Source organism: Diuraphis noxia, unplaced genomic scaffold (assembly GCF_037042655.1).
Source record: "Diuraphis noxia isolate RWA-SAM2 unplaced genomic scaffold, SU_Dnox_SAM2 contig0002, whole genome shotgun sequence".
NCBI classification, from domain to species: domain Eukaryota; kingdom Metazoa; phylum Arthropoda; class Insecta; order Hemiptera; family Aphididae; genus Diuraphis; species Diuraphis noxia.
In genome coordinates this window covers 44,249,578-44,276,114 of record NW_028301712.1, presented here as the reverse complement: position 1 = coordinate 44,276,114, position 26,537 = coordinate 44,249,578, and the positions used below count along the sequence as shown (strand labels likewise).

General features: G+C 28.0%; 2 protein-coding genes across 3 annotated transcripts; one reads left to right on the top strand and one right to left on the bottom strand.

Moving 5' to 3' along the window:
• Nucleotides 1–1,104: 1,104 nt before the first annotated feature.
• On the top strand, nucleotides 1,105–8,593 carry LOC107170514 (small COPII coat GTPase SAR1B-like). The gene is made up of 5 exons (XM_015520649.2): nucleotides 1,105–1,406; nucleotides 6,164–6,222; nucleotides 6,499–6,618; nucleotides 6,698–6,996; nucleotides 8,204–8,593. Exons 2-5 carry the CDS (start codon nucleotides 6,180–6,182, stop codon nucleotides 8,318–8,320), a joined length of 579 nt encoding a protein of 192 aa, XP_015376135.1. The 5' UTR covers nucleotides 1,105–1,406; nucleotides 6,164–6,179; the 3' UTR covers nucleotides 8,321–8,593.
• LOC107170515 (uncharacterized) lies at nucleotides 8,585–17,332 on the bottom strand. 2 transcript variants are annotated; one of them, XM_015520651.2, is made up of 3 exons: nucleotides 17,129–17,332; nucleotides 12,260–12,760; nucleotides 8,585–8,977 (listed from the first exon to the last, which is right to left on the bottom strand). In XM_015520651.2, the coding sequence occupies exons 2-3, from the start codon at nucleotides 12,700–12,702 to the stop codon at nucleotides 8,716–8,718; spliced, it is 705 nt and encodes a 234-aa protein (XP_015376137.2). In that variant the 5' UTR covers nucleotides 12,703–12,760; nucleotides 17,129–17,332; the 3' UTR covers nucleotides 8,585–8,715. The 2 variants fall into 2 exon arrangements, with proteins under 2 accessions (XP_015376137.2, XP_015376136.2); XM_015520650.2 differs by having other exon boundaries at nucleotides 17,000–17,331.
• Between the last annotated feature and the right edge of the window lie 9,205 nt (nucleotides 17,333–26,537).

The window sequence follows — 26,537 nt, the reverse complement described above, 5'->3', positions numbered from 1 at the left end:
AGCTTCGACGGTTCCGGCTAGTCGATGATGATCAGTGATCACCCAGGACAATTCATTTTATAATTTTATATGTACAGATAATATATTATATTACCTACCTAATTAGTTAATATTATAGACAACAAAATGTAAAAAAAACTAATAACTTAATGATAATATTCCAAAACACAATTAATTGTTATTCACGTAGATAATTATTTAGATATTATCATCTGACATCTGTCCCAAATTTGAACAATACAATCTGTTGATCTAGAACAGCAGTTCTCAATCTATTCATACCATAGAAATTATAATATCTATGATTCATACCCGCATACAAGTATATAATTTACACAGTTTGAAAATATCCATGTACCACTTGATCAAAATGGGCAAAATGTATCGATTTATATTATATTATAATATTATGTAGTATTGACCAGGGGTGGCTAACATGGATACGTCTGACAAGCCACATGAATAAATACAATGATATCAAGAGCCAACACTTTTGTAAATAGGTAGGTACTTTGTATTATAAAATTTTATAATTTCATCGTATTTTATTGTTATGTAAATGTGTGTAAAATAATCTCATGTTCTTTTCTTCATTAGCCCATAAATACCCTTAAACAATTATACCTTGATATTTTAAATTTTAAGTTTTAAAGTCTAAGATATAATAATATATATGCGTAGATAAAAATGCGGTTTAAATGTTTATCCGCACATTTATTTTCTGATTAATCTTTACTCCAAGACCATTTGTACGAATGAACATTTGTTCCAAACACTTTGTACTATTATAGTAAATTATTTATAATAAATTCAATGCGACAAATAAATTATTATGAAACAAACGTTTATCGGAACAAAGGTATATTTAAAAAGGTAAAATGGTAAAATAATAAATATGAAAATTAATATTATTATCATTGTTGGAATATAAAACATTTTGGAACAAAAAGAAATTTTACGTCCACGTCGGTTTTAACAGTTTGTCCAAAGAGGTTCGTTATTTCGATAATCATTGCCAGCCACCGATGGCTCTGTGGACTGTGACACATTGGAACCCCTTCTCCTACTTCCACGCCCTATCAATGTTTTAATCACTTTATTTTGCACGTCAAGTCATCGTTTGTATTTTTATTTTGCTCATAGACCATACATTTTATTTATCATTAATTTAGTTAAGGACGTTAAGGTATATTCTGTATATAATATAAAATATCTGTTTTTCTTCTACGACTCTAAGTAACTTTGTTAATAACGTCAACGTATTCACTTCTCGTCAGTCGTCAACACAGACGTTTTGTAAGAATCGGATTGCGGCCAACAATAATTGTTACAACATCAAAAACTATTTATCAATGAACGACACAAATTTGTGACACTGTTTACTGTACATTAAACTATTATTAAAAGTAAGTAAACTCTATTTATTATATTTAAAGATAAACCAAGTTTTCTCATTATTTAATTAGTTATTTTACGAGTAATTTTAGTTTGGTTCATCAAAAAATATTATTTAGGGTCTGGGGTCTGTATTAAATTGAACAAATTTGGTGCAATAACATTTTTTTTTTATACTACTTTTCCCATAATAATTATTACAGTCTTTAATTATGACGTCATTTTATTTGCAGAACTTGTATTTTGTGGTTCTTGCGCAAATCATTTAAGTAGGTACCCAACATTTCCAAACAAAAAAATTAAGTAGCTACGGAAGTACTAGTATGTTCGTCAAGAGAAATTAATTTAAAAGAAAAATTATAGACATTTCAAAAGAGTATAATATAACAATAGAATTAATATATAATTATTTATCATATATTTATAGAACTACCTTTGGTCATGTACCTCTAGACTCTACAGTATTCTATTGTTATTGGATTATTGGTATCAGTTATAAAACAATGGCAAGATAGTTTTTAAAATAAAAAATATACTTGTTATACTAGGTACCTATGAAATATGTTTTTAAATTTTAAGTGATTTTAAATAAGAAGGTACCTTTAAGGTATTCAAAATTAATTAAAATAAATTAAAAAAATACTTATCTTGTAAATAATATGTTATAGGTACTCTATATTACACATTAAAAGCATTGAAATAAATTTTTAAATTGTAATTTATTTACCCTGTTATCCATGCCATTAATTATAATCTTTTAAATTTAAATACAAAAATATAGTTGATAATATCAATAATTTATTATGATCATTCAAATTTAAACATAAGAAAATACCTTGGTATATTATTGATAAGTAGGGTTTGGAAGTTATTGAAGCAAAAAAAAAAGGCAAAATATGCATGAAAAAATGTGTTATATGCAAAATAAAAAATTATTTATTTATTAAAAGTGTTACTTATTTATTAATGTACATTAAAAATTTTGATATTTAAAACTTTTATAAAAAAATAAAAAAATATTGCACATTACCGGTCGGCGTTTGAGATTTTATTAAACTGAAAAAATGGCTATCTCCCAATATGCAGTCTACCACAAAAATATGCGGTCTACCAAAATGGACGTGGTCTATCGTAATAATATTAAAGTAATAAAGTACAATATAAGTATAATTTAAAGTATAAAAAAAATTTAATTTATTTAGGATCCACAAAATTATCTACTATAATAATATTAAAAGTATAATAAAGTATAATTTAAAGTATAAAAAAAATTGTATTTATTATTTATTAAGGATCTACAAAATTATCTACCGTAATAATATTAAAGTATTCTAAAGTATAAAAAAAAAAATTAATTTATTAAGGATCCACAAAACATAATTTCATATCTCTAAGGAAAGCATCAAAAATATTATCTGTTTTATTTAATCCTCGCCACCAATACTCGGCTAAGTACCTATCTAAGAGGTCTTCATTAGTACCACACATTTTTTAAACGATTTTGAGTCTAAGAGGCCTCCAAAGATAATAAATATAAATGATGAGGGATTCCCAGCTATATAGGTAGAACACATAACATTGATAGACCGCATACTATACTCATATTTATAGTTACGTAGCACACAAAACGGAGGTAGACCGCATATTGGGAGATAGCCGTAAAAATAGTTGAATAAATATATTTTCATTATTTGTGAAATACAAAATAACTATATGTTGAATAGTACCTGTTAAGTTGTTTTTCGTGTTCTTAGCATTGTGTTATGTACAATTATTTAAAACAAATTGATTAAGAATAAAAAAAATTAATTTTTGTAGAAAATATTAAATATGCGAAAATCGAGGAAATATGCATTTTTTCTCTAAAATCATTGAAGTATGCAAAATATGAATTTTTAAACTTGACATTGTATAGCTTGGATTACTAGCTTGGTTTGCTATAATTTGACAGCATACAGAACAATATGCAACTCCTATAACTTCCGAACCCTATTGATAAAGTTAGGATTTTTTTTAATTAAAATTTTAATTTTTGAAATTAAATTATTTATTTTTTTATTCATTTTTAATTGCTGAGTATAAAAATATTGCTGGTTCTGTCTTATATGTAACAGAATAACATAGTTACTTAACATAATTCAAAACTTAAATATTGTAATATTAAAAATAATTAAAGTATATTATGTTTAGAGAATGAACAATAAAATTAAGAAAACCAAATATACCAATAATGTATGTTGTGTTTAATATCTATTCTCTGTATAAAGCAATATGACAGGCCTATCAAAAAAAAAAAATTTCATATTTAGAAAAAAATAATTGATAATCGTTATTTTATTTAGAATTTAGGTTTTAAAAATGTTTATCAGAATTTTATTACCCACTAGTATTAATTGGTTTTTATATTAGGAAATTAGCTAAATATAACAGTTACCTAAATGTAAAATATAATTTGAATGTATAAGTAGGCATTGTCTTAGTTAAGTAGGTGATACAATAATCAATTATTGCGAGTTAGGTATAGTATAATATAGATCATTGATTTTTTTTAACCACTCTTCAGTTAAAAGTACTTTATTGTCATTACTGATGGTCAACATTTTATTTGCATATCTTACATTTAATAAATTATAATCATTGATACAATTGCAGTATGGAGTAGATAAACTATTTAAATTTATTTTATTATTTTATTTATATAAAATGTATTTCTGTGGTGGTAGACAGTGACGTAGCCAGGATTTCTATAAGGTGGGGGCCAAAAAAAAAAATAAATAATAAACAAATAACATTTAAATAACACTGTTTTTTATTTTTTAAATATTTTTATTTTGTCCAGTCCAATGTTTGTACCCTTCTTGGAAATATCTTTATAAAAGCTGGTAGAATGTATTTTTCGATATCTTCAAAGTTATTTTTTACATATTATATAAAATATGATACGGTCAATGGGGGGGGAGGGCATGGCCCCTGTGGCTCCCTGGCTATGCCACTGGTTGTAGGTACCTTTAACTGCTTTAAATATGTTTATTGCTTAACTTAATCTTTTTGTTTTAGTTATTTATAGAAATCACTATTGAAGTTACCCCCCATTTTTCTTTATTGCTGAGCGCTAATAATAGTGTTTAGCTAGTTCAAATCTAATAAAAAAAAAAATTGTTGCTATTACTATCTTTTAATTGTATTAGAGTAGAATTTCAATATTTTAAATAGTAAATACAAATTATGAATCAAAGATGCATTTTATTTTATTTGAAACATCTAATGAGGTAGATATACAAAATACAAATATCTCATTTATGTTACTAGTTTTTACGCTAACCTACCTTATGACTATAATAGTGTAATTTGTCCTTGATGGTATGAACACTGTATTTATGTGTATGATATTGATATAAACATGAATTATCATTTTTTTTTTTTATTCGTTAACTTTTTAACAGGTTAGTAAATATTGCTACCATCAAAACTGGTCATGAAGGTTTTTTAAGAATAGTTAAAAATGTATGCTAGTTACTTTTAATTGATATACTTATCTTTGTATTTGTTAACATTATGTCATTATATATTGAAAACTTAATTCATACATTGTTGTATTTAAATAGTGATTTTTCTTTTCATTATATTGCCTATAATACATTTATACCAGTGGCGTAGACATGATTTCTGAAAGGGGGGATCAAAAAAAAAAAAACGACAACTAAATGGGAGGTGAAAATTGGAAAATCCACCACCCTCTCAAAATTTTTTTCTAAGGTACCTAGTTTAATGTTTATGGTATTCATGTTTAGCATAATTATTTAAAGTCTAATAAAATTAATAAAAAATAAATTTTAAATATTTATAATATTGAAAAATTCAAAATGTGTAAACATAACTTTATAGACATACGTCATACATATTATATATAATATACTGTATATTGTTGTCTCTATAAATAATAAGATAAGCTATAATAAAACATAATCGTAGTCGTCAATCGTCATCGACCATTTTGACCAAATAAATATTACTGTTTACTTTGCTAATTTGCTATAAATAAACGAAAATAAAATTATAATGGTATTCAGTAATCAGTATATTGAAAAAACTGTCAAAATTCAATAGCTCAATAGATCACAATTCACAATATGAAAAAATATTACATTATAGTGCATACTACATAATGTAAGCGAAAACAAAAAAGAAAGCTAATGGGGGGGGATCTGACCCCCACGTCCCCTTGACAACGCCACTGATTTATACATCATTATTATATTTGATATGTAAATATGTAATTGATAATTTAATGAAATACCAAACATTGATTTAAAATAATATGCCAATTTTCTTTTATAACATTTTCATATGTACTCATCAGCAATAATATATGTTTGCAAATTTAAAATTTAATATTTTACCATACTATTTTTGAAGTTATTAGGTACCAATACTTTATTTTATATATTATTTGTTTTTGTGTATTTATCTATAAAACCACATATGATATTTGATTAGAGCCTTAACACAGGTGTATATTTCTAAAACTGTATTTTTATTAGTTATTGTATTATTAATAATCTTACTTGTCTTAGATAAAGAATATTTTTTAAATAATTTTATACATTATCTGTTGTTAAATTGTTGCAAAAAAATACTGTAAATATAAATAAGTTGATGGCTTTGTCAGGAAAATTTTAAATAATAATAGAAAAAAAAGATGAAAGATAATATATTTAATGTTTAGTGTAATTTACATTTTAATTTGATTACCTATTTTATATTACAGATAATTTCATCAAAAAATGTTTCTTTGGGATTGGGTTACCGGCGTGCTGGGATATTTAGGTGAGTAATATTTCATTACTTACTATTCATTGTTTGTTTTGTAATTATTTATTAGGTATTACAAATATATTAATTTTTTAAATTGACTCTACTGTAGGTATTTAATTTATATCTGTGTGAACCTATTTGATTACAATAGTTCATTGTTTATTGTAACACATATTGATAATATATTTGTATTAAATCTAATTCTGTAATTTTTCTATTATTACTAAATAATATGAATACAAAATACATTAGATAAATTATATATACTATAATGTTATGATTTTATAGGGTTGTGGAAAAAATCAGGAAAATTACTATTTCTTGGTTTAGATAATGCTGGAAAAACTACTCTATTACATATGTTGAAAGATGATCGTTTGGCACAACACACTCCAACATTGCATCCAAGTATGAAACTGTTGTTTGATTATATATATTTTATATTTTTGTACCTTGGAAATTTAATTTTTGATTATTTATTCTATAGCATCTGAAGAATTATCTGTTGGAAACATAAAATTCACAACATTTGATTTGGGTGGCCATTCTCAAGCAAGAAAAGTGTGGAAAGATTATTTCCCTGCTGTAGATGCAATCGTATTTTTGGTAGACGCTTGTGACAAATCTAGAATCATGGAGAGTAAAAATGAATTAGATTCATTATTGCTTGATGAATCCTTATCTAACTGCCCTGTACTCGTTCTTGGTAACAAAATTGATAGACAAGGTGCATTGAATGAAACAGAATTAAGAAATTATTTTGCATTGAACCAAACAACTGGAAAAGTATGTAAACCATGATATTTTATATGTATAGTAAATCTATTGACACATTCATGACCCTGAGATAAATTAGAGAGATTTACAATAGACTACTAAAAATATTATCATATTAAAGTACCGATACTAACCATCTGATGGCCAAAATTTAAACCAGCCATTAAAACCAATACCTCAAAAATTGCATAAAACAAACCCGTCTATAAATTCCATGTGCAATATATCTTGTGACAATATCCTAAACAAACCCTTGTCACTTATATTAATCTAGCCATTAAGATGTGAATTGTTGTTACCTTTTATTATTATATTTATGGATTTGAATTGTGTTCAAAATACAGATTTAAAAAATCATAGATATCAACATAATATGTCATATATTTATATATATTATTACTAACAATTAAAAGTATGTCAATGCATTTTTGGTTTTCTCTCTTTGATCCATGTGCTTTATTAAAAGAGTACCTACTCTATAGAATATTATCTATGTTCATATTTTGACTTTTTTTCCATAATTAAATTATTCTATGTTATGAGTATTCTTAAAATGCTATATTCGATGTAATATTTATTTAAAACAGCATATTAATAAAAATAAATAATGTGTTTAACTTAATAATAGGTCAATCGAATTTAAAAACCAACACTAAGATTTTTCTGCTATGTTGTTTGTAGGACAGAGAGAAAACTATGAGTGTGATGACATCTTTGTAATATTGTAATAATAATAGGATTAATGAGAATCCAACTTCTAGATATTTAATATAAATTACATCGCCTTAATTTTAAATGTATGATTATTAATTATAAAATATGATCTTTTCATATTCACATCTGTACTCATTAACTAATTTTTTTTTTTACTTATAAATACACAACAAGGTGATAAGTTACAATTTAGGTATCTCATCAAAACTAAATGACTTCTAAGTCTTGCGGGTACATTATTTTGTGTGTTAGAAAATTATCTTGCCTAAGTAGTAGGATAATAAAGTGAAAAATGTTTCACTCAATGTCTTAATTTAAATTTATTTAAAGTGGTTTATTTATTATGAAATAATTAATTCAGTATTGTATGTAATAAGGATATAAATTAACATAAGGTTATGTTACTTTGTTAACATGATTTATTATAATCTGTTTTGATTACTATTTATTATTTAAGCTATTAAATATCAAAATTGTTTCATTTCATGATATTTAATTTTAGGCTAAAGTACCCAGATCAGATCTTCCAGGTCGTCCTTTAGAAGTATTCATGTGTTCTGTATTGAAACGTCATGGTTACGGAGAAGGGTTCAGATGGCTGGCACAATATATTGATTAATGTTTATAATATATATATATGCATATATATATATATATTTAAAAAAATATATATTTTAATTTTAAATTCATTCTTTTTTTTACTGTTCTCTCTACCAGTAAGGTATACAATTTAATGTAACATGGCTAAACTTCCAATTAAATCATTTTGTATAAACCAATTTCAGTTTTTATGTTAATAATTTTACTGAGGTAACATTTTTTTTGTCTTGTACCACATATTATTTTTATTTAGGTGTGCAGTAATGAAAAAATAAAAGTTAAATGTATTTAATTGCTTTTTCATTATTATTTTTATTAAATAGACAAAATAAAGTAATATTTTTTTTTTGTGACTAGAAAACATTTTATGTGTAAAAAAAATTGACAATTCAGTAATAACTAATAAATTATATTTTATTTATGAGCTTGATTTAGTAAGTTGCATAACGCTGTTATATAACTTTGAGCCATTTGTAGCGTTTCATATTTTGATAATTTGTGTTCATCTTCTATGGACATTGGTATAGCTTCTCTGAGTCTATCAAATGCTTCATTTAAGCCATTCATGCGTCTACGTTCCCTCGCATTAGCTGCTAAACGTCTTTTTCTTGCTACCGTAGGAGATGTTGACTCTTTGCTGTTAGGTTTTGTTGGTATGTAATCATTTGATGATTGTCTATAAAGAAAAAAAAGTGCAATGTATATAATATGTAGACAAAACTGTAATATATGAGTCATATAGGAATAGACAATGGTTATAAATTATTATATACCTAATTAACCTAATAAGATATACCACATCTAACCTAAAAAGAATAGCCATGTTGGGTTGTTCAAAATCTAAAATGTCGACATTTTTATTTTTTATACAAGTTTTCTACTTGTAAGTAATTTGATTAATTCATAAATAACAATAATATACGGTTTCCGATCTCAATGAACCTATTGAAATTAGCATAGTGTTTAACATTTTCGATACTATAGTAAAAGGTTAAGGCTGTTATTAGGTAATATAATATAAGATAATATGTAATTGTGTGCAGCAAACAGTTCACAGTAGAAGAAGAATAGAGACTTAGCATGTGATTCTGATTTCTGAAGTATTTTATAATTTTTTGTAAAGAATAAATTAAATTTTTTAGAAAAGTAACTGATTCAATCATCAACTTTAAGAATGTTAAATTAGAATCTTTAGTGAACTATCAAAGTCAAAAATGCAATGTAAGTAGGTATCTACTCGATTTTGCTACTTTGTTGTGATTCAAAAATATTTATCATAGAAGTTTGAAACATTACACTAATACTTAAATAATCATTGGCTAATTACAATTATATTATTATTTATTTTGGATATTTGGAATATTTTAACTTTTTTTTAGTAAATAATTATCGATAGAAAAAATGCTCGGCTTTGAAAATGTGGTATATGGTTTATCATAAATTGCAATTTAAAAAGAAAAAATACATAATTTTTCATTTATAGGTACCCTTTAAATTAAAATTTTGATGAATTGAATACGAAACATAAACATTATTCATTAAACAACTTAACAATTATATTGGAATTCAAAAAAATATATTTATCGTAAAAACTTAAAAATTTTCAGCATAATTTGTATAACTACCTAGGTACATGTTATTATTTTCTAAAAACAATGAAAATTTCAAAATATTTAAACTAATTTTAAGTTAATTATGTACCTACCATGAACCTAAATATCTATTCATATTTCACGCTATCCACCGCGCCACCGCGGTATATATAATATATGTTGATATTGACATAATTTTATGATAATGGATATATAAATTATATAATTATAATTATATATAAATTATATTATTATACAGCAATACAAAACCCGATGTTTCTGTCAAAAACCTGTTCAATCTTGTCGTATATTGTAGATATTCAACACAATTATATTATACTTATGTAATTTGAATTGTAAATTATTAACATAGGTCAGTGAAGCTAAATATGCTGAGGCGACATAAATATTTTCTATATAACACCGTCAGACACACAGGCGCGGGGAGTCCTGTTGTCACTGAGTGATTCGACAAGAACGTAGGTACGACGATTGTACGTGTGAAACGGCGTTCGTAGTACGGGCTAGACAATCTGGATTTGCTAAGTGTTTTATTTATGTTTGTTTTAATTTAATAAAAGCGTTTCCTAGTTGAATATTATTACTTCAAGTTTTCTTCGTTCATACCTTTATATTGGAACAGTGCTCAGACGCACAGATCTATAATCAATGAAGTTTATTTTAAAACTGAATGTAGCGGCTACGGTCGTGGGTCACTGGGTCCTAAACTCCTAATAGTATTTTCCAATTTTAGGAAACGGGCGTAGAAAAAACAAAATATCTTTAGAAATTGAATCTAAGACGCTGTTCCCGCTTAGAATAATTGTTTTGAATTTTTCATTGAATTAAAGTTTAATTTTACGATTTACACATGCCTATGACCTATCCATTATACAGTGATGATTGATGAGTGATCTAATCAATGATGAAGTCCACTCGAAACCTATCTCACGTGAAATTTTATACAGTAGCCAATAATTAATTACGCATATAATGCTACCAGTGTCGGTCTGGCCATGGCCGATAGGCCGCGAACACATCCGGGGTCTCCGGCGGTAATTATGTCGAGGGGCCCCAATATTACTAAAAATATAATATTCCGACCTACTTATAAACATTTTTTATCATTTTATGAAATGACATGTTTGGGACCCTTCTAAAGAAATGCATCCGGGGCCCTTTAAGTACCAGGCCGATACTGATTGCTACTGCATAGTGCATACCTGCATGTAGTGAGTGTTGCAATTACGGGTCAACATTATCGAAAACAATGCTAATGGCATGTAGAGTTCAAAAGTTGAACTAGGTATTGTTAGGAGTATACACCCATGTTTGGCACCACAAAAGTACCTGATAAAACTCTCATGGCAAAATTAATATCCAACAAAGTCTGTTTGTAATCTAACATTCATGTAGTCACGTAAGTACAACTGTCAACGAGTTGCGTTTTATGCTTGTAGCCGTGGAGGTATTTAGTAAGTGTCTGTTGCATACAGTGGCGGCCTAAGATACGGGTGAACCCGGCGGTTGCCCGGGGAGCTACTTTTAGGGGCGCTTTTAATATACTAATATTTTATAAATTTTAGCGTAATATTTATTCAAATTTACCATAATATAGCTAAATGACTAAATTATCTATGACAGAATTTTCTGTTATATATTTTCTTTTATAGATTTTACTCCACTTTCCAGTTTTTATTATTATATTACATATAATTAAAAAATAACATACAATGATACATAATCATTAACTCGGGAAAATCAAAAAAATATGTGTTACAGCCGATACGTCCATAAATTGTATCCAAATAAGTTTTGCAATCCTTTACCTATGCATAAATATAAGAATTGTAAACAAAATATGTAGTCAAGTTTAAAAAGTATTAAATGTATTATGGAGCATTTGATTAAGGGCGCCTTTCGAAATATTGCCCGGGGCGTGAAAATACCTTGGGCCTGCCCTGGTTGCACAATAGCTGCATGTGCTGTTAACTTTTCGAGGGCAATATAATAACATTGTACGTGTTAATTAATAAAAGTATAGGGGACGAGGTGGCCGAGTGGTCTACCGCGTCGGCTGTGGCTCAGCCGGACCGCGTTTGATCCTCGACCATCGGGCGGCATTTTTCTCCGGGCAAGTCACGGTGTCCTGAGAACAAGTGCCGCCATCCCCCACTCCGGGGCATGGCAGAAACCTACGGGTGCCCCAATAGAAATTCTGCCAAAACTCTCACCCTGCACGTGTAAAACCAACCAACAGTACTACCCCCTTACCAATGGACTTAGTTGCCGTGGGATAATTTAAAAAAATAAAATAAAAGTATATATACATATAGATAACGTGTTAGAGTTAGGTATAAGTATACCTGAAATAGGAACGATTCCATCGATCGCTGTGCCTGGACGTCAGTGGCTGCAGTAGCTGCAGATGACCGGTGAACGAGCATTCGCCGTCTGCCGGCGGTAGTCTGGACAGTCTGGTCGAAGGCAGTGGCGGACTACCACAGCTGGCAGTCGCGTCCCAGCAGCCGTGGTCCACGGAGTCATCGAGGAATGCTCGCTGCCCGTGATTGAACCCCTCTGATGACGAACCGTCCGACGAGTGTTGCCACTGCCAGTACGAGCCGTGCCGCGACGGCGTTTCGCCCTTGCCGTCGGAATTTCCCAGGTTCACGCAACCGTAGTCGGTGATCGCCACTGCTGCACCCAGATGACCCTGATGATGTGCATCGAATGACTGGTGGTGGTGCAGCTGTTGCTGCTGATGCTGCTGCTGATGATGATGATGACGAAACTGAACCATATCCATCGTCTGCAGCTGGGTTACTCGTTGACCACCATTCGTCACTGTTATTGCAGCTGTATACCTACAAATTATTAATAACGACTTGATAACGCACGGACCGTTACGATGGTGTTATATGAAGTGATATAGCCATATAGGTATATTGGTATACTGTATATACGCGTGGTCAAGGAATAGGTAAACTACTCGCATTAAAATGGCCAATAACAGGTCTCACTGATTCCCTTGATAGAAACATTTTTGAAAATCGTTTTGTCAATATCTAGCACGTCATTTAGATAACATAAATTTGCAAGGCCTGTTAGTAAGTTTGCATGACACTCCTTCCTCTTAGACAGTGACAGTGACGGATTTAACGATCGTTTAGTCGGCAAATGCCAACTTGGTAATTTTTCTAATATATCATGTATTTTCACCTAAATTATATATATCTTATGGGGTGTCGCTAAACCCCCCAACACCCGTACAATCCAAGCCTTCCAGTCAATATGCTTTCGACACATCTGCACCCTGGTACTTAACCAACAATAATCTCCACAAAGATCTCAAAATCCAAAATCTCGACCAAATATCCAAACTATATTACACCAGACTCCACAACAAATTTCAACAACACACAAATCCACTAATCTCGAAATTATAACTAACACTCTCCCTGGTAACCCGCGCCGTAGACTCAAAAGGCAATGGTGTAGAGATCTACTTTAGTAAACGAGCTATATATCAAACCTACTTATTATACTAAGAAAATGTATAGATTGTAGATTACTTCGAATATATTTTTAAAAAAAATTGTATATTAACATGCAAATGTGCAATACATAGTAAATAGGCAATAACTTTTAACTTAAGTAGATATCTAATAATTTATTTAATACATAGACTACAATAGTTAATTATTAATTATCAAACAGATTTTTATCTGTTGGACTTAACGTCCAGACAAAAAATAACGAAAAAAAATGTTAAATTGCTATAACCATTTATATAGCTGCCTTAACAAAATTTATTTTTGTTATAAATATTAAATTGTAAGGTTAAAAAAGAAATATTTATGTTATATCTATTATTTTAAAAGTCAGTTTAAACTGTTTTATTTTTTGTTGTACCTATATAAAGTTAAGTTAGGTACCTATATTAATAATTAATATGTTAGGTAGTTAAATTTATTTTGTGAGCAAAGACTGCAAGTTATAAGAAAAAGTATTATTTTGTAATGAACAGTTTTAAAAAAATGTTAAATTGTTTTTAAATTAATAAAAATATGGTTTTAAACATTTAAAAAAAAAAAAATAATTGCATCGTTCCAAGTGACCTTCCACAAATGATTAATTGCAATCTGCATTTGAAAAAACGCTTGTTCCAAGTCAGTAGTCACCCAACACCCCGGTCCCCGGGTGACTTGGAACAAGCACTTTTTATTTTTTTTTTATCTTAATTTACTCAAGAACTTTATTTTTATTTTTTTTTACTCAATATATTCCTTGGAGGTGTGCGACACTGCATGATTTTTTACAGAACTTAATTATCAATAATGAATGTGTTACATTAGTTAAAAGGTAAAAATCGTTCCAAGTCACCCTGATTGACGGTATAGACAGACTACAATAGTTAATTATTAATTATCAAACAGATAAAAACTTAACGTCCAGACGAAAAATAACGAAAAAAAATGTTAAATTGCTATAACCTTTATATAGCTGCCTTAACAATATTTTACTGTAGCTATATGGGCAATCTTAATATTATGTTACCACAAATACTAAAACAATATTGTTAACACGATTTTGTTGTAAAAACCAAACATCTTTTGTAAATATAACTCAACAATCATCATTTACATTCCTAGGAAAAAATATTTTATGATAATATATTTGCAGTATTGACTTTGTCTTAAAAAATAAATTTTAAACATATAAGAACCTAACATTGTTAAATTACGTCCTAAAATGGTCGATTTAAGTGATTTAACGTCTTCTCATAAGTGTTTATATCATTATAATGATTAACACAGATAAGATAGGTAGATAGGTAGGTATTATAAGTATTATATCATAATAATTAATAGTACCTATTTAGTCATACATTGAAGAACATCGTTGGCCAATTTAATAACCATATAGCTTACTGGCTTATACTAACAATGTCAATAAATAAAAATATACAATAAGTACTTATGATATTTTATATCAATATTATCACAGTATTATAGGTATTTAGGTAACTGCCATTTAATCGTTAGATTAAGTAATTTGTTTGCGTATTTACTGGTATTTTATGAAGTACATACCCATGTCATATATTTTTAAGATTTAACGCGTTTCGATTCAAACAGACACCTGATTACATAGTATATAGTACATATTATGTATTATAATAAAGTATATTAGATAATTTCTTAAACATTTAATAATAATTAAATTATTTAACTAGGTACATGATTTTATTAAATATTTATGATGTTTTCATTTATTATAGCTTATGGCAGCGATGCCCAACCCGTGGCTCTCTGGCTACTTGTGGCCCTCCGAAGCCTTATACAACTTATAAGTGACCAGTGTCCTGTTTTTATATTTAAAAAAATTTACTTTACATCATATGTGCTTATGATAAATTTAGTAAACTGCAATGTAGTAATGAAATATTAAATTTATATTATTGGTGACCCGCGCAAATGCAATATTTTAATAATGTGGATTGTGGACCACCGAAGAAAAAAAGTTGGTCGTAGCTGGCTTATCGTATTTTATATTATGTGTATATATTTTTAGATTTTAAATAAATCTAATTCAAGTCTATATAATATGCGAATTATGAAGCACGGCAATTATGAATCGTTTAAGTAGTACAAAATATCTCAAAAATTTGAAAGTATGGTCCTTAATAGTAGGTAGGAGGTATATTAAAAATTCCACAAATCAAAATTTGAATAAATTAATCAATACATTGAAGTTGGAGTGTGCATACTCAGTGAACCATATCCGAAACATATACCTAATACAGGGTGTCCCGCGAGGATTTACCCATTGCGATATCTCACGAAATAATGGAGATATCAAAATTCTGGTTTTATATTATGATTCACTAGGATAAGAACTACAATTATTTCATTTTTAAATTTATTTTAATTTTTTTGTAAAAAATTTAAAAAATATATTTTTGTTATTTAATTATTTTCAAAAATATTAAAGATAGCCATTTTGTAGAGTTTATTTTTCTGAAAATATTGACGTTTCAAAATTTTATTTTCATTAATTTCCTGATTTTTAATATTTTTTCTAGTTTTGAAGAAATAAAATATGATTATAATATTTATGACTATTAGGAACACGGAAGGTATTCGGCCGGCCGTATGGGAATGCACGCGGCACGGCGAGTCACATGTTTGATAACATTACGGTGTTAATATTAATAATTCTTAATTTTTGTCGAAACTAAAAAAAATATTAAAAACCAAGAAATTGATGAAAATAAAATTTTGAAACGTCAATATCTTCAGAAAAATAAACTCTACAAAATGGCTATTTTTAATTTTTTTGGAAATAATTAAATAAAAAAATATATTTTTTAACATTCGTATACCAAAACATTAAAATCAATTAAAGTATGAAATAATTGTAGTTCTTATCCCTGTGAGTCTTATTATAAAATCATAATTTCGATATCACCATTATTTCGGGAGATATTGCAATGGGTAAATCCTCATGGGACACCCTTCATATTATGTATACATTATATATAATATATATACATATATTATATACCTATATACGCAAATTTGTATGCCTAAGTAATCTATAAGCTATTAAATAATCAATTTAAATAAGCCCATTTTTATTGTACCTTTATAACTTTATAATATACATAATAATTTATAAATATTTTGCCGTTTGGAACATGTAATTTTAAATTTCTACATTTCACACATACATCGTCACTAAACATAACCACATATAAATCAACACCTATAGTGAATATAAAAATATATTATATACATATTTTATAATAACAGGTAATATTTTATTAATAACAAAACGATTTAAATTCAAAGTTGATGGCTGTAGAAAAGTATGCAGCGTAACGCAAATTAAGATTTCAGATTATTGTAATAGTCGTTAGAATCGATCATGAAAAATAAAATATAGTGTACTTATTAATAATACAACTGTAAATAAATTCAAGCAAAATATGTTAGAATATTATAGGTATTTATAGGTGTAGGTATTATAGGTGATATGTACCTCAAATAACAAAAATATAATATTATGTATATGTATATATATATATATTATATATTTACCTGTTGACAATTTCGCTGGTAGCGTTATACTCGTATGTGTGTTACTATATTATGTTAGCCAACGGTATATATTTATTATTCATGTAAGTATGCAATCACGGCAATGGAAAATATGTACATAATACGTACCATAAATCCACAGGTGATTATATAAAACTTGAATAAATGATTTAATGAAAAAAACACGCGGGCGAAATACGATCACAGACGGACACCAACGGAGAGTATCGTTATTACTATTATTATTACTAGGTATTATTATTGGGCACTTGAGCAGACGGCACGGCAGTTGACGGCACGAGCCTCGAACACTCATTGACGCGGAAGCGCGTGCCGACAGACGGCATATGGTCATCCTACCCGCGTGTAAAGGATAATAATAATAATAATAATAATAATGGTATCGTATAATAGATAGATCTTCTATCTTTAAACAACGCGCGCGCGGTCATTATGTATTATTCGTTATACGATTCCATTCGCTGGTTTCGTTTCGAGTTTTTTTTATTTCCTCTCCCCCATCGACCCCCTCCCCCGGCGGAACAACGCTTGCACCTATCCGCACGCGCGACTTGCAACCCGACTCCTACTACATCATCATCCCCCGGAACAATCATTTTCAACGGTCTTATAACTTCGCGAGTATACGTTATTGAAATATACATATTAATATCAATGTGTAATGATATATAATATTGTTTGTAACTTATTCGCATATACAATATATAGTTACAATAAATAGTGTACCAATGCTTGAGGCTTTTCTTCTATTATACTCTCCAAGACTCAAAAATCACAGACAGATAATATCTTATTTAAATGTCATAATAATAAGTAATTAGGGTCCATAGAAATATAGAGTTATTGTTTTATATGGGATACTATGCATAATTGTTGAATATTTTATAGTTATTATTACAGTTTAAAAGGTAGCTAATAATATATAAGCTATAACTTTAAATCTAAGCCTAATGATTATGTCGTATCAATTTCATTTTGCATATAGGTTTATCTATTTGGAACATTATAATATATCATTATATACGAATTTGCCAATATTTTATTTGCACCTGTATATGATTGTATGAACATAAATTAAGTTATAGCAAAATGATTGATGATAAACAGTTATCAACGTACTAATATGAGTATATACATGACAACCAGTATAAAACCTATAAGTAAAGACAAATATATCGTTTTCGTCGTCCATGTGGTGACATAGTCCGAGTTGTTCGAGGTCCACGGATGTGCTCACGGTGAAGGCGAGCATGTAATATCCACTATTTTATTGTTATTTAAAATTTATGATTAAGCAATGAATTATATTTACCAGTTTACGCCTTACGGTATATAACGTGGTCTGAGAATAACCAAAAGATATCTTCCAATCCAAATAAGTGCCCACTCCCCACACCACGGTGAAAATTATCGGTGGTTAAACGTTAAAAGACCCGAAATTAGTGATATTGTTATTTTTTGTAATAATATTGCTCAGTACCTATACACGATAGTACGCTACAATTTAAACGCTATAGTAGAGTGAAGTAGTATGTATGGTACTACATATATTATATCAATATTTAATAATCAATTCTCCTCAATACTAATTAATAATTATTAGTAATTTCGTGTGATTAACAAGTCACTATAGGTAATCATTATTCAAACCTTTTTTTTGTATTTATTTATTTATGTATTTTTGTCCAAATATTATACTATGCAGTAGGTGATTCTTATAGTTTTGTGTGATATATATTATACATGTTACATAACAACATAAAATTTTGTTGTACCTTGTACCTACCTATAATACGTATGTGGACATGAAGTAAATCGTATCTATATATTTATATACCTATCTATACGGTCTATATTTATAGTAAAAATATTATTTTTTTCTGGCTACGAAGTGCACGGGTTCAGCTAGTATTTAGTGTACTTTCAACTTTGATATATATTACAATAATTGTATATTATTTATTTCATAAATATCTAGTGATTTTTGTTTCACGTTTTCAAAAAATATGTTTTAACTTGTATAAGGTTAGTGTCTACTAAACTATTTCTTAAATAACTCTTTACCGAATCAGCGAATCATTGTATTTTTGTATTTAATCTATAATGGGTATTAGGTATTGGGTAATAATATCCACTTAAAATTTATAAAAAGTCAATGATACACATTTTATAAGATTGTCCATACTTCTTTCATTATAATTTTATGCTCTACACATATCAATCATATTATTTTTAATTTTTTTTTGCAAATCAACATACATTTTTTTCCGGGAGTTATCAATTTATCTTTGCCTAATTTAACTAACTAATAAAAATTAATTAGCTGATTTATATTCATATTTTATTCTATTTCGATACTCTAGTTTTTTTTTTTTATTATTATTAAGGCATTTTTGATATGGGGACATTTTTAACAATGGAAAATTTCACCGCGAACATTCTTGACTTCTGAATTTTTACCTTGAACACTTTGGTGGACTACCGTTTATAATATCATATCATCACGTGTCTTATACGACAAAAAGTTTTATTTTATTATTTACCGATATTATTACATGCGTATTAAATTATTATTTAATATTAAATAAAAGTTGAGTACCTAGTTAATTTTCAATGTGTGTTCAATAATTTAAAATATATTATCACATAGTAGGTACACAGGTACAATGTACATAACAATATACCTATTTGTGTAAGTTTTAAATTAAAAGCAGAATACATGTTACCTAATACCTACATATTAGTTTATTTTGTTAAATGCACTTAAACACATTGCATAATAGTATGTAATTTAGAGCAATGTTTGTATTATATAGTTTAGGTATATTTAAATAGTAGATTCGACGTCACTTACCCATCATAATCCATATTGATTATACTTGGTATCTTTTTAAATACGACGTATATGCTAAAAAAAACTCCGTGGGTATAAGTACATAATATATTATGTTTTAGCATATTAGGTATTTAATAATATACACCATTTCATAACTGTGTACAGTGTACTGTATTACTGTATATAATTATTATGCTTTTGCGTTCGTTTACGACTTGTTCCCGCGAATGGGTTTTAGGTTGTGTACATGCATAATATTATACAACACATGTATATATTCCTGTCAACCCAACTATAAAATATTATAATATAATAATTAATATTTTAAACCCTTACGGCCGCAATCCAATTAGAAGATGCATGCTTGAAAATTATATGGATGTTTTTATATCTTATGTATTATAACGGAGGTCGTAGACATATTTCATACACCATTACCTTACACACACACAAACACATATGTTACGATTAATATAATATATATTTCTATATCAAATATAGGTATATCCATTGTTATTATTAATGTTTAATTATTATGTACTGGGAAACGGTGTAGAATTTCAAAGGCCTTAATATTAATACTATACGAATATTTACGATCTGCGCTATATTATAATGTAATAAGTTATAGTTTAACGTACCATATAGGTACTTAATACTATTATATAGTAGGTATCGACATATATAATATTTTAAAAAAGGTAGTAGATATTTTATGCACATAAATACGTATAGTATATAATTAAACCTATAAAATATACCTAACGGGGTAATGCAAAGTATAAAATTATAAAGCCTAAGTATAATTATAATATATATATATATATATATATATATATATATATAATATATTTATAGTATCATAAAATTAAATAGGTTTAATTTCTTTATTAAATTCTTTATAGAACCGCAAAGACCTAATTAATATTAATTGATATACAAAAAAAATATATACCTATTGGCTATTTAATATTGGTTCCGAATCTGTCAAACCGTAATAAATGCGATAATTTTAATTACCTACGAATTACGATGTCAAAACAATAATAACCATGTATTGTTATTTCATGTCGACAATATACCCATAATTTAGTTTTTAAATAGAGTAAAATTATTAGACGATCGTGTCTAACCTAACCTACTTAATTATTACTTATATATTATGCTAAATATTATATTGAATAATTATTTTTATATGCACTTACAGAATATAAATGTACATTATTATACAAATAAAAAATTGCATGTAATAGTATAATGTAAATTTAAGTATAAAGCTAATGGCCCATGTCACCGAAGCTACAAAGACCAATAAAAAATAAATAAAAAATGGATTGTATATAGGTACCCACAGGTTTATCAAATGTATCTGTGCAGTGAAAGGTATCGATCACACAGGCACACAGCATTAGCTTAAGTCTTAAACTTTAATACCCGTATCGGGCCGTATATGTGTTGCCTCCGTCTTACGAATGTATATAATGTACAACATAGTAAAAATCATTTTCTGCGGGATAGAACTGTTCAGGCTGGAGTGATAGTTAAGACTTAAAATGTATACAAAATATAGTTGAGAACATTAACTGTAATATATCGTTTTTAATTTTTTGATACCGCGCGCGTGTATACGAAAAAGGGTTCTTATTGTTTCAAAATCCATTATATTTTTTAACTAGAATAACTTTTTTTGTATAGTCGGATAAAAACGGATTTTTCATAGACCTTTTTTGAGTTTCTGAATTTCTGATTCACTAATGCATAAAAGTAATAAGTATAATACAGTAAATTGTAATCATCAACATGCAGCCAAATAGTGTACAGGCATAAAGGTATCATAGGCATAACTCTGCAGCACTATTGAACAATTTATACACATCAACAGTGTTACATATAGTTAATATGGGTACCTGGAGGACTGACATTTTAATATCTCGTTCTACCAAAGGTTGTAAGTTATCAAATATTATTGAAAGCCATTGGTCGTGAATCGTTTCCTATAATTTTTATGATAAATATTACTGCTATAGATTTTATTCTATAGTAAGTGATAGTTGGTATACTAAGTACTTGTAAGTTGGCCAAGATTCTCAGACCACAACAAAAATTGCCTTTTTTTTTCAATACTCAATATCAGTTTTAAAAAATTTTTACCATCTCACTGAATGGTTCAACGTACAAAAGAGTTGTTCCCCAATGTCTCTAGTAGCAAAACTGGGATTTTCTCAAGAATTCATTACTTGCCTTGTGTTTGCATTATTACTTCAGTATCACTATTATTTTATGTTCTAATGACTGTGTTTTATATCCCGGTTTTATTCTTAGTAGTAATCTTCATCCACGAGGACCTAAATTGAACATATTAGTTGTTAGGCTTTTAAAACCTTTGGGTTTGTCTTGATTTTGTGCAGAATTTTGGTAAGGCTTATAATTTAAGGTGTTACATAGTGTTCTTTAGTACTGCACCTTATTGTAGAATATGGTGTCGTTATTTGGGATACTCATCACACTTTAAGTGACTCCTTGAAGCTGGAAAGCATATAAGTCAATGAAAATTCTTTCAGATATGTAAGCTTGAAGTTGAATATCACTTTTGCACTCCATAAATATGAACCTGTTTACGTCACTATTTGGTTTGGTTACTTTGGCACGATAAAAAATTACATGAATTTCATTTGTAGGGATTTTGTACTGAATAAAGGACTTAATAGGTATTTTTTTTTTAAATCGAATTATATTATAATACATGTTAAATATTCTATGATGGACAATATACAAGTATTTAATTACGAATTATTTATTATGATGGGTACGTGCGCTGGAGTGCCAACGTAGTTTATTAATCTTAAAATTACTAATTAGTAATTACCTACTATAGTGAGTACCTATAGTTACCAATTTACTAAACTTACAGAATTATAGAATACAAATATAATATCTATATTTCAAAGTGTTGATGTAATGGTGTTATAGGTAGGTACGTGACTGTTTGAACGTATTGCTACTTACCAAATTCTCATCACTCCATTAATAGTTTATATACCTACTTCATAGTATTATTATTATTATATACTTAAGTTTCTATATTTTATGAATAAATATGAGCTCATATTTATTCATAACATAAAATATTCCCCGCATATTATTATGTAGATAATATATAACCATATACAATTGTCAATATAATTAGCTAACCTAGTGGCTATAATAGTATCTACTTGTACAATTAAGCGTAGTTTATAATTCCGATAAAACCCAATTTTTATTGTAAAGAGCTGACTATAATGTAGTCTCCCAACACAGACTATATAGTCTTATCGACTCCAAAGTTCGAACTTTTCATTAAAATTTAAAATTATTTAATAACAAATAATATTGTAACCGAATACCAAATAAGTTAATAAAAGTACCCAACTATAGTTTTCTATATCTATTCTATAAGTGAATGTATGTATAACGATATACTTATATAATATATTATAGTGCATAATACATGCAGTTTGGACAGATAATAATTATTATTGTACGTCATGTCATTAAATTCGGTGGTGCTTCTTCCGATCTGTGGTATAGATAAGACGAAACTGTCTCTAATTTGTATTTTTTATGGCGGGAACACGCGTTCTTTTTATTTATATATTATATTATGTTTAATTCATGTGCTTAATTATGATAATATCGGTGCGGCGGGGGCGGCAGCTGCCGTCGTCGTTATAGTACGCATGTATAGACGTACGCCGTGCGCGTGCCCCCGAGGTGGAAACCGGTTCGGCGTCGCATTCGTATTTTGCGGTATATAAATTAAATGTTTTAACTGAAATGTTACGGGGATCCTGTAACGATAAAAAATAAAAACACAACCCAGTACCCAGAGAACCCGGCGGAAAATAACGGCCACGTATTTATTGCATTTTTTAAACTCGCAGCATGGATGATATTATTATATTAATAATTAATATATGTTCTATGATATACATACGATACCTACCACACGACAGACTACCTATAATAATATGATATAGTTACATAAACCATATAACGTATGAGACTTATATCATAACGTATGGTTATTTGCGAAAAATAGATATATCATATACTAATATACTTGGTAAAATATATAAATATTAAAGTTTTGATTATTATTGAAAATATTAACTAAAAAATAAAAACGAGTAGTTCATGAGTTATATGTATTTAAAGTTTAGCGGAGTAGTGGACAAACATTTTGCGGGGTAACCCCGTATCACTCCACTCTGCCAATCTAAACTTTAAATACTTATATAACTCAAAAACTACTAGCCCTAAATTCATTTTTATGAATCAAAATACTTAGAAAAATATTCTGCTTTGGAATATGAAATTAAAACTCTATGTTGTCATTCAAAAAAGTAAAAAACTTAAAAAATTAGAAGGATAAAAAATTTTTTTTAATATAATTTTTTTAATAAAAACATTGTTTTTTAACAATTTGAAACTATGTAAAAAATATTTTGAAAAAAGTAAATACTTTTCGAGATAATTAGTGTACCCACTTAAAATAATCACCCTGTATACTTCTTACCCTTTGCTTGGAAAGTTGAGCTAGACGAGACGTGTTATAAACACCTGTGAATTCTATATACTAGATATCCAATCCAGTAACAAGTATTTTTAAAATTAAAACTAAATATTTGGTTCATTAATTTTACAATATTTATATTTCTTATTTGTACACTACTCACTCGTAACATATTTAAATATATATATATCCCAACAAAAACACTTCGTCGACTCCGTGTAAAAAATTGCTAAGTAAAAAAAAACTAGTCATCTATAAGACTTAAACATTATAAAGCTGTGATATCAAGAATAAATGCTAAGTAAATTAAATTTTAAATTAATTGATTCTATATTTCTATCTCAATCATTTATTTACTTGGCTAGAATTTATTTTCTTTATAAATTAATAACTAAGACTTTTTTATAAAACAAATTTAGTATCATTTGTCATGGAAATTTTTTAAATAGTCCAGTTATATGAATAGACATGTTTATTTGTCGAAATATATAAATTCTAGCCAAGTAAATAAATGATTGAGATAGAAATATAGAATCAATTAATTTAAAATTTAATTTACTTAGCATTTATTCTTGATATCACAGCTTTATAATATTTAAGTCTTATAGATGACTAGTTTTTTTTTACTTAGCAATTTTTTACACGGAGTCGACGAAGTGTTTTTGTTGGGATATCAGTAGTTTTTTTATAACATATTTTTATGTACTGGCATATGTAATATGTAATTTTTTATGTTTTTATTAATTTATTTTATTATTATGTTTGTTTATTTAATACACTCTAATTCTTTTTTAAAATCATATTCGATTTTTTTTTCCATTATTATAATATGTACATTTTTATCCCCTCGAGGCCATCGTTCAAAATGTATTGCAGTGTAATTACATCGTAGCCATTTATTTATTATCTTTAAACATTCATCCATACACAATGTATTTGTCGTTTTTTTTCCCCAATAATTTCTCCTTTTTCGTAACTTCTGTTTATATGTTTTAGAAACCATTTTAGAAATAAAGAATCACAAATTATAATATAAATAAATAATATAGTAGTATAGCTGGTAGTATGGCCTACTACAATTACAACAAATAAAATGAGATGACAAATAAAACGTAGTTTTTCTACCGGCGCGGCGGCGGCTATACGCATCTACATCGAACGTCGCCAAAAATATGAATGTCATGACAAAATAATTTTAATTAAAATTTTTTTATTTTTTCATGATGAATGTCGATAACAGAAATTACGAATACGATAAGCAAAGACGCGGGCAACGGCGGGAACCGCAAGTCCGCAAGTCGCAACCGCTGCCCAGTGTACGACCGCGACGAAAATGTATACGGAATAGAGGGGGTAATACGGTCTCGTGCGCTGCTGCGTGAAACGTAATAACTAAAAACGGTCAAGCCTCAAGCACAATATCTTTTTGCTTCAAAAATACTTGATTTTTTTGCTAATATATTCATTATTCGTTATTATTCAACCAATTTTTTCGAAAATGACAAAGGTACTTATATAATCTACAAATCATGCCCGATCTATTGATACCACAAACAGACCAATCCGTTCATTCATTAGGTCTGTAGCCCTGGCTAAAGAAAACGGGCAAATTTACACACATTCAATGGGCAAACTCTGGCTCGTGTAATATATACTACGGTAGTGACCGCTTCGCTTTTTTTTTACTTAGCTTCGCGCCACTACCGTCGTGCTGGATATATATATATATATATTTGTTAAATATTAAAATATATATCACAATATATCTATTGACAAATGGCTATCCTTAAATAAATATGTGTAACACTAATAGTATTTCTAATGGCCCTCCAACCTAAAAACATTTATTATAAAATACAAATTACCAATATTCAATCTGTAGGTTACATATTTTTGATAATTTTTGGACGCTATCAATATATAATTTGTCTAACAATTTAAAAAAATATTTTTAATTACAGCTAGTACTCAATAATCGTCAAAGACGGCTTCGACTCCTCCTTTCTTCCAAACAAACATGTCACACTACATCATAAAATCCTTATGTATAACGTACTCCTCAAACCTATCTGGACTATCTGGTCCTATGGAATTCAACTCTAGGGATCATCTAAAGACTCTAATAT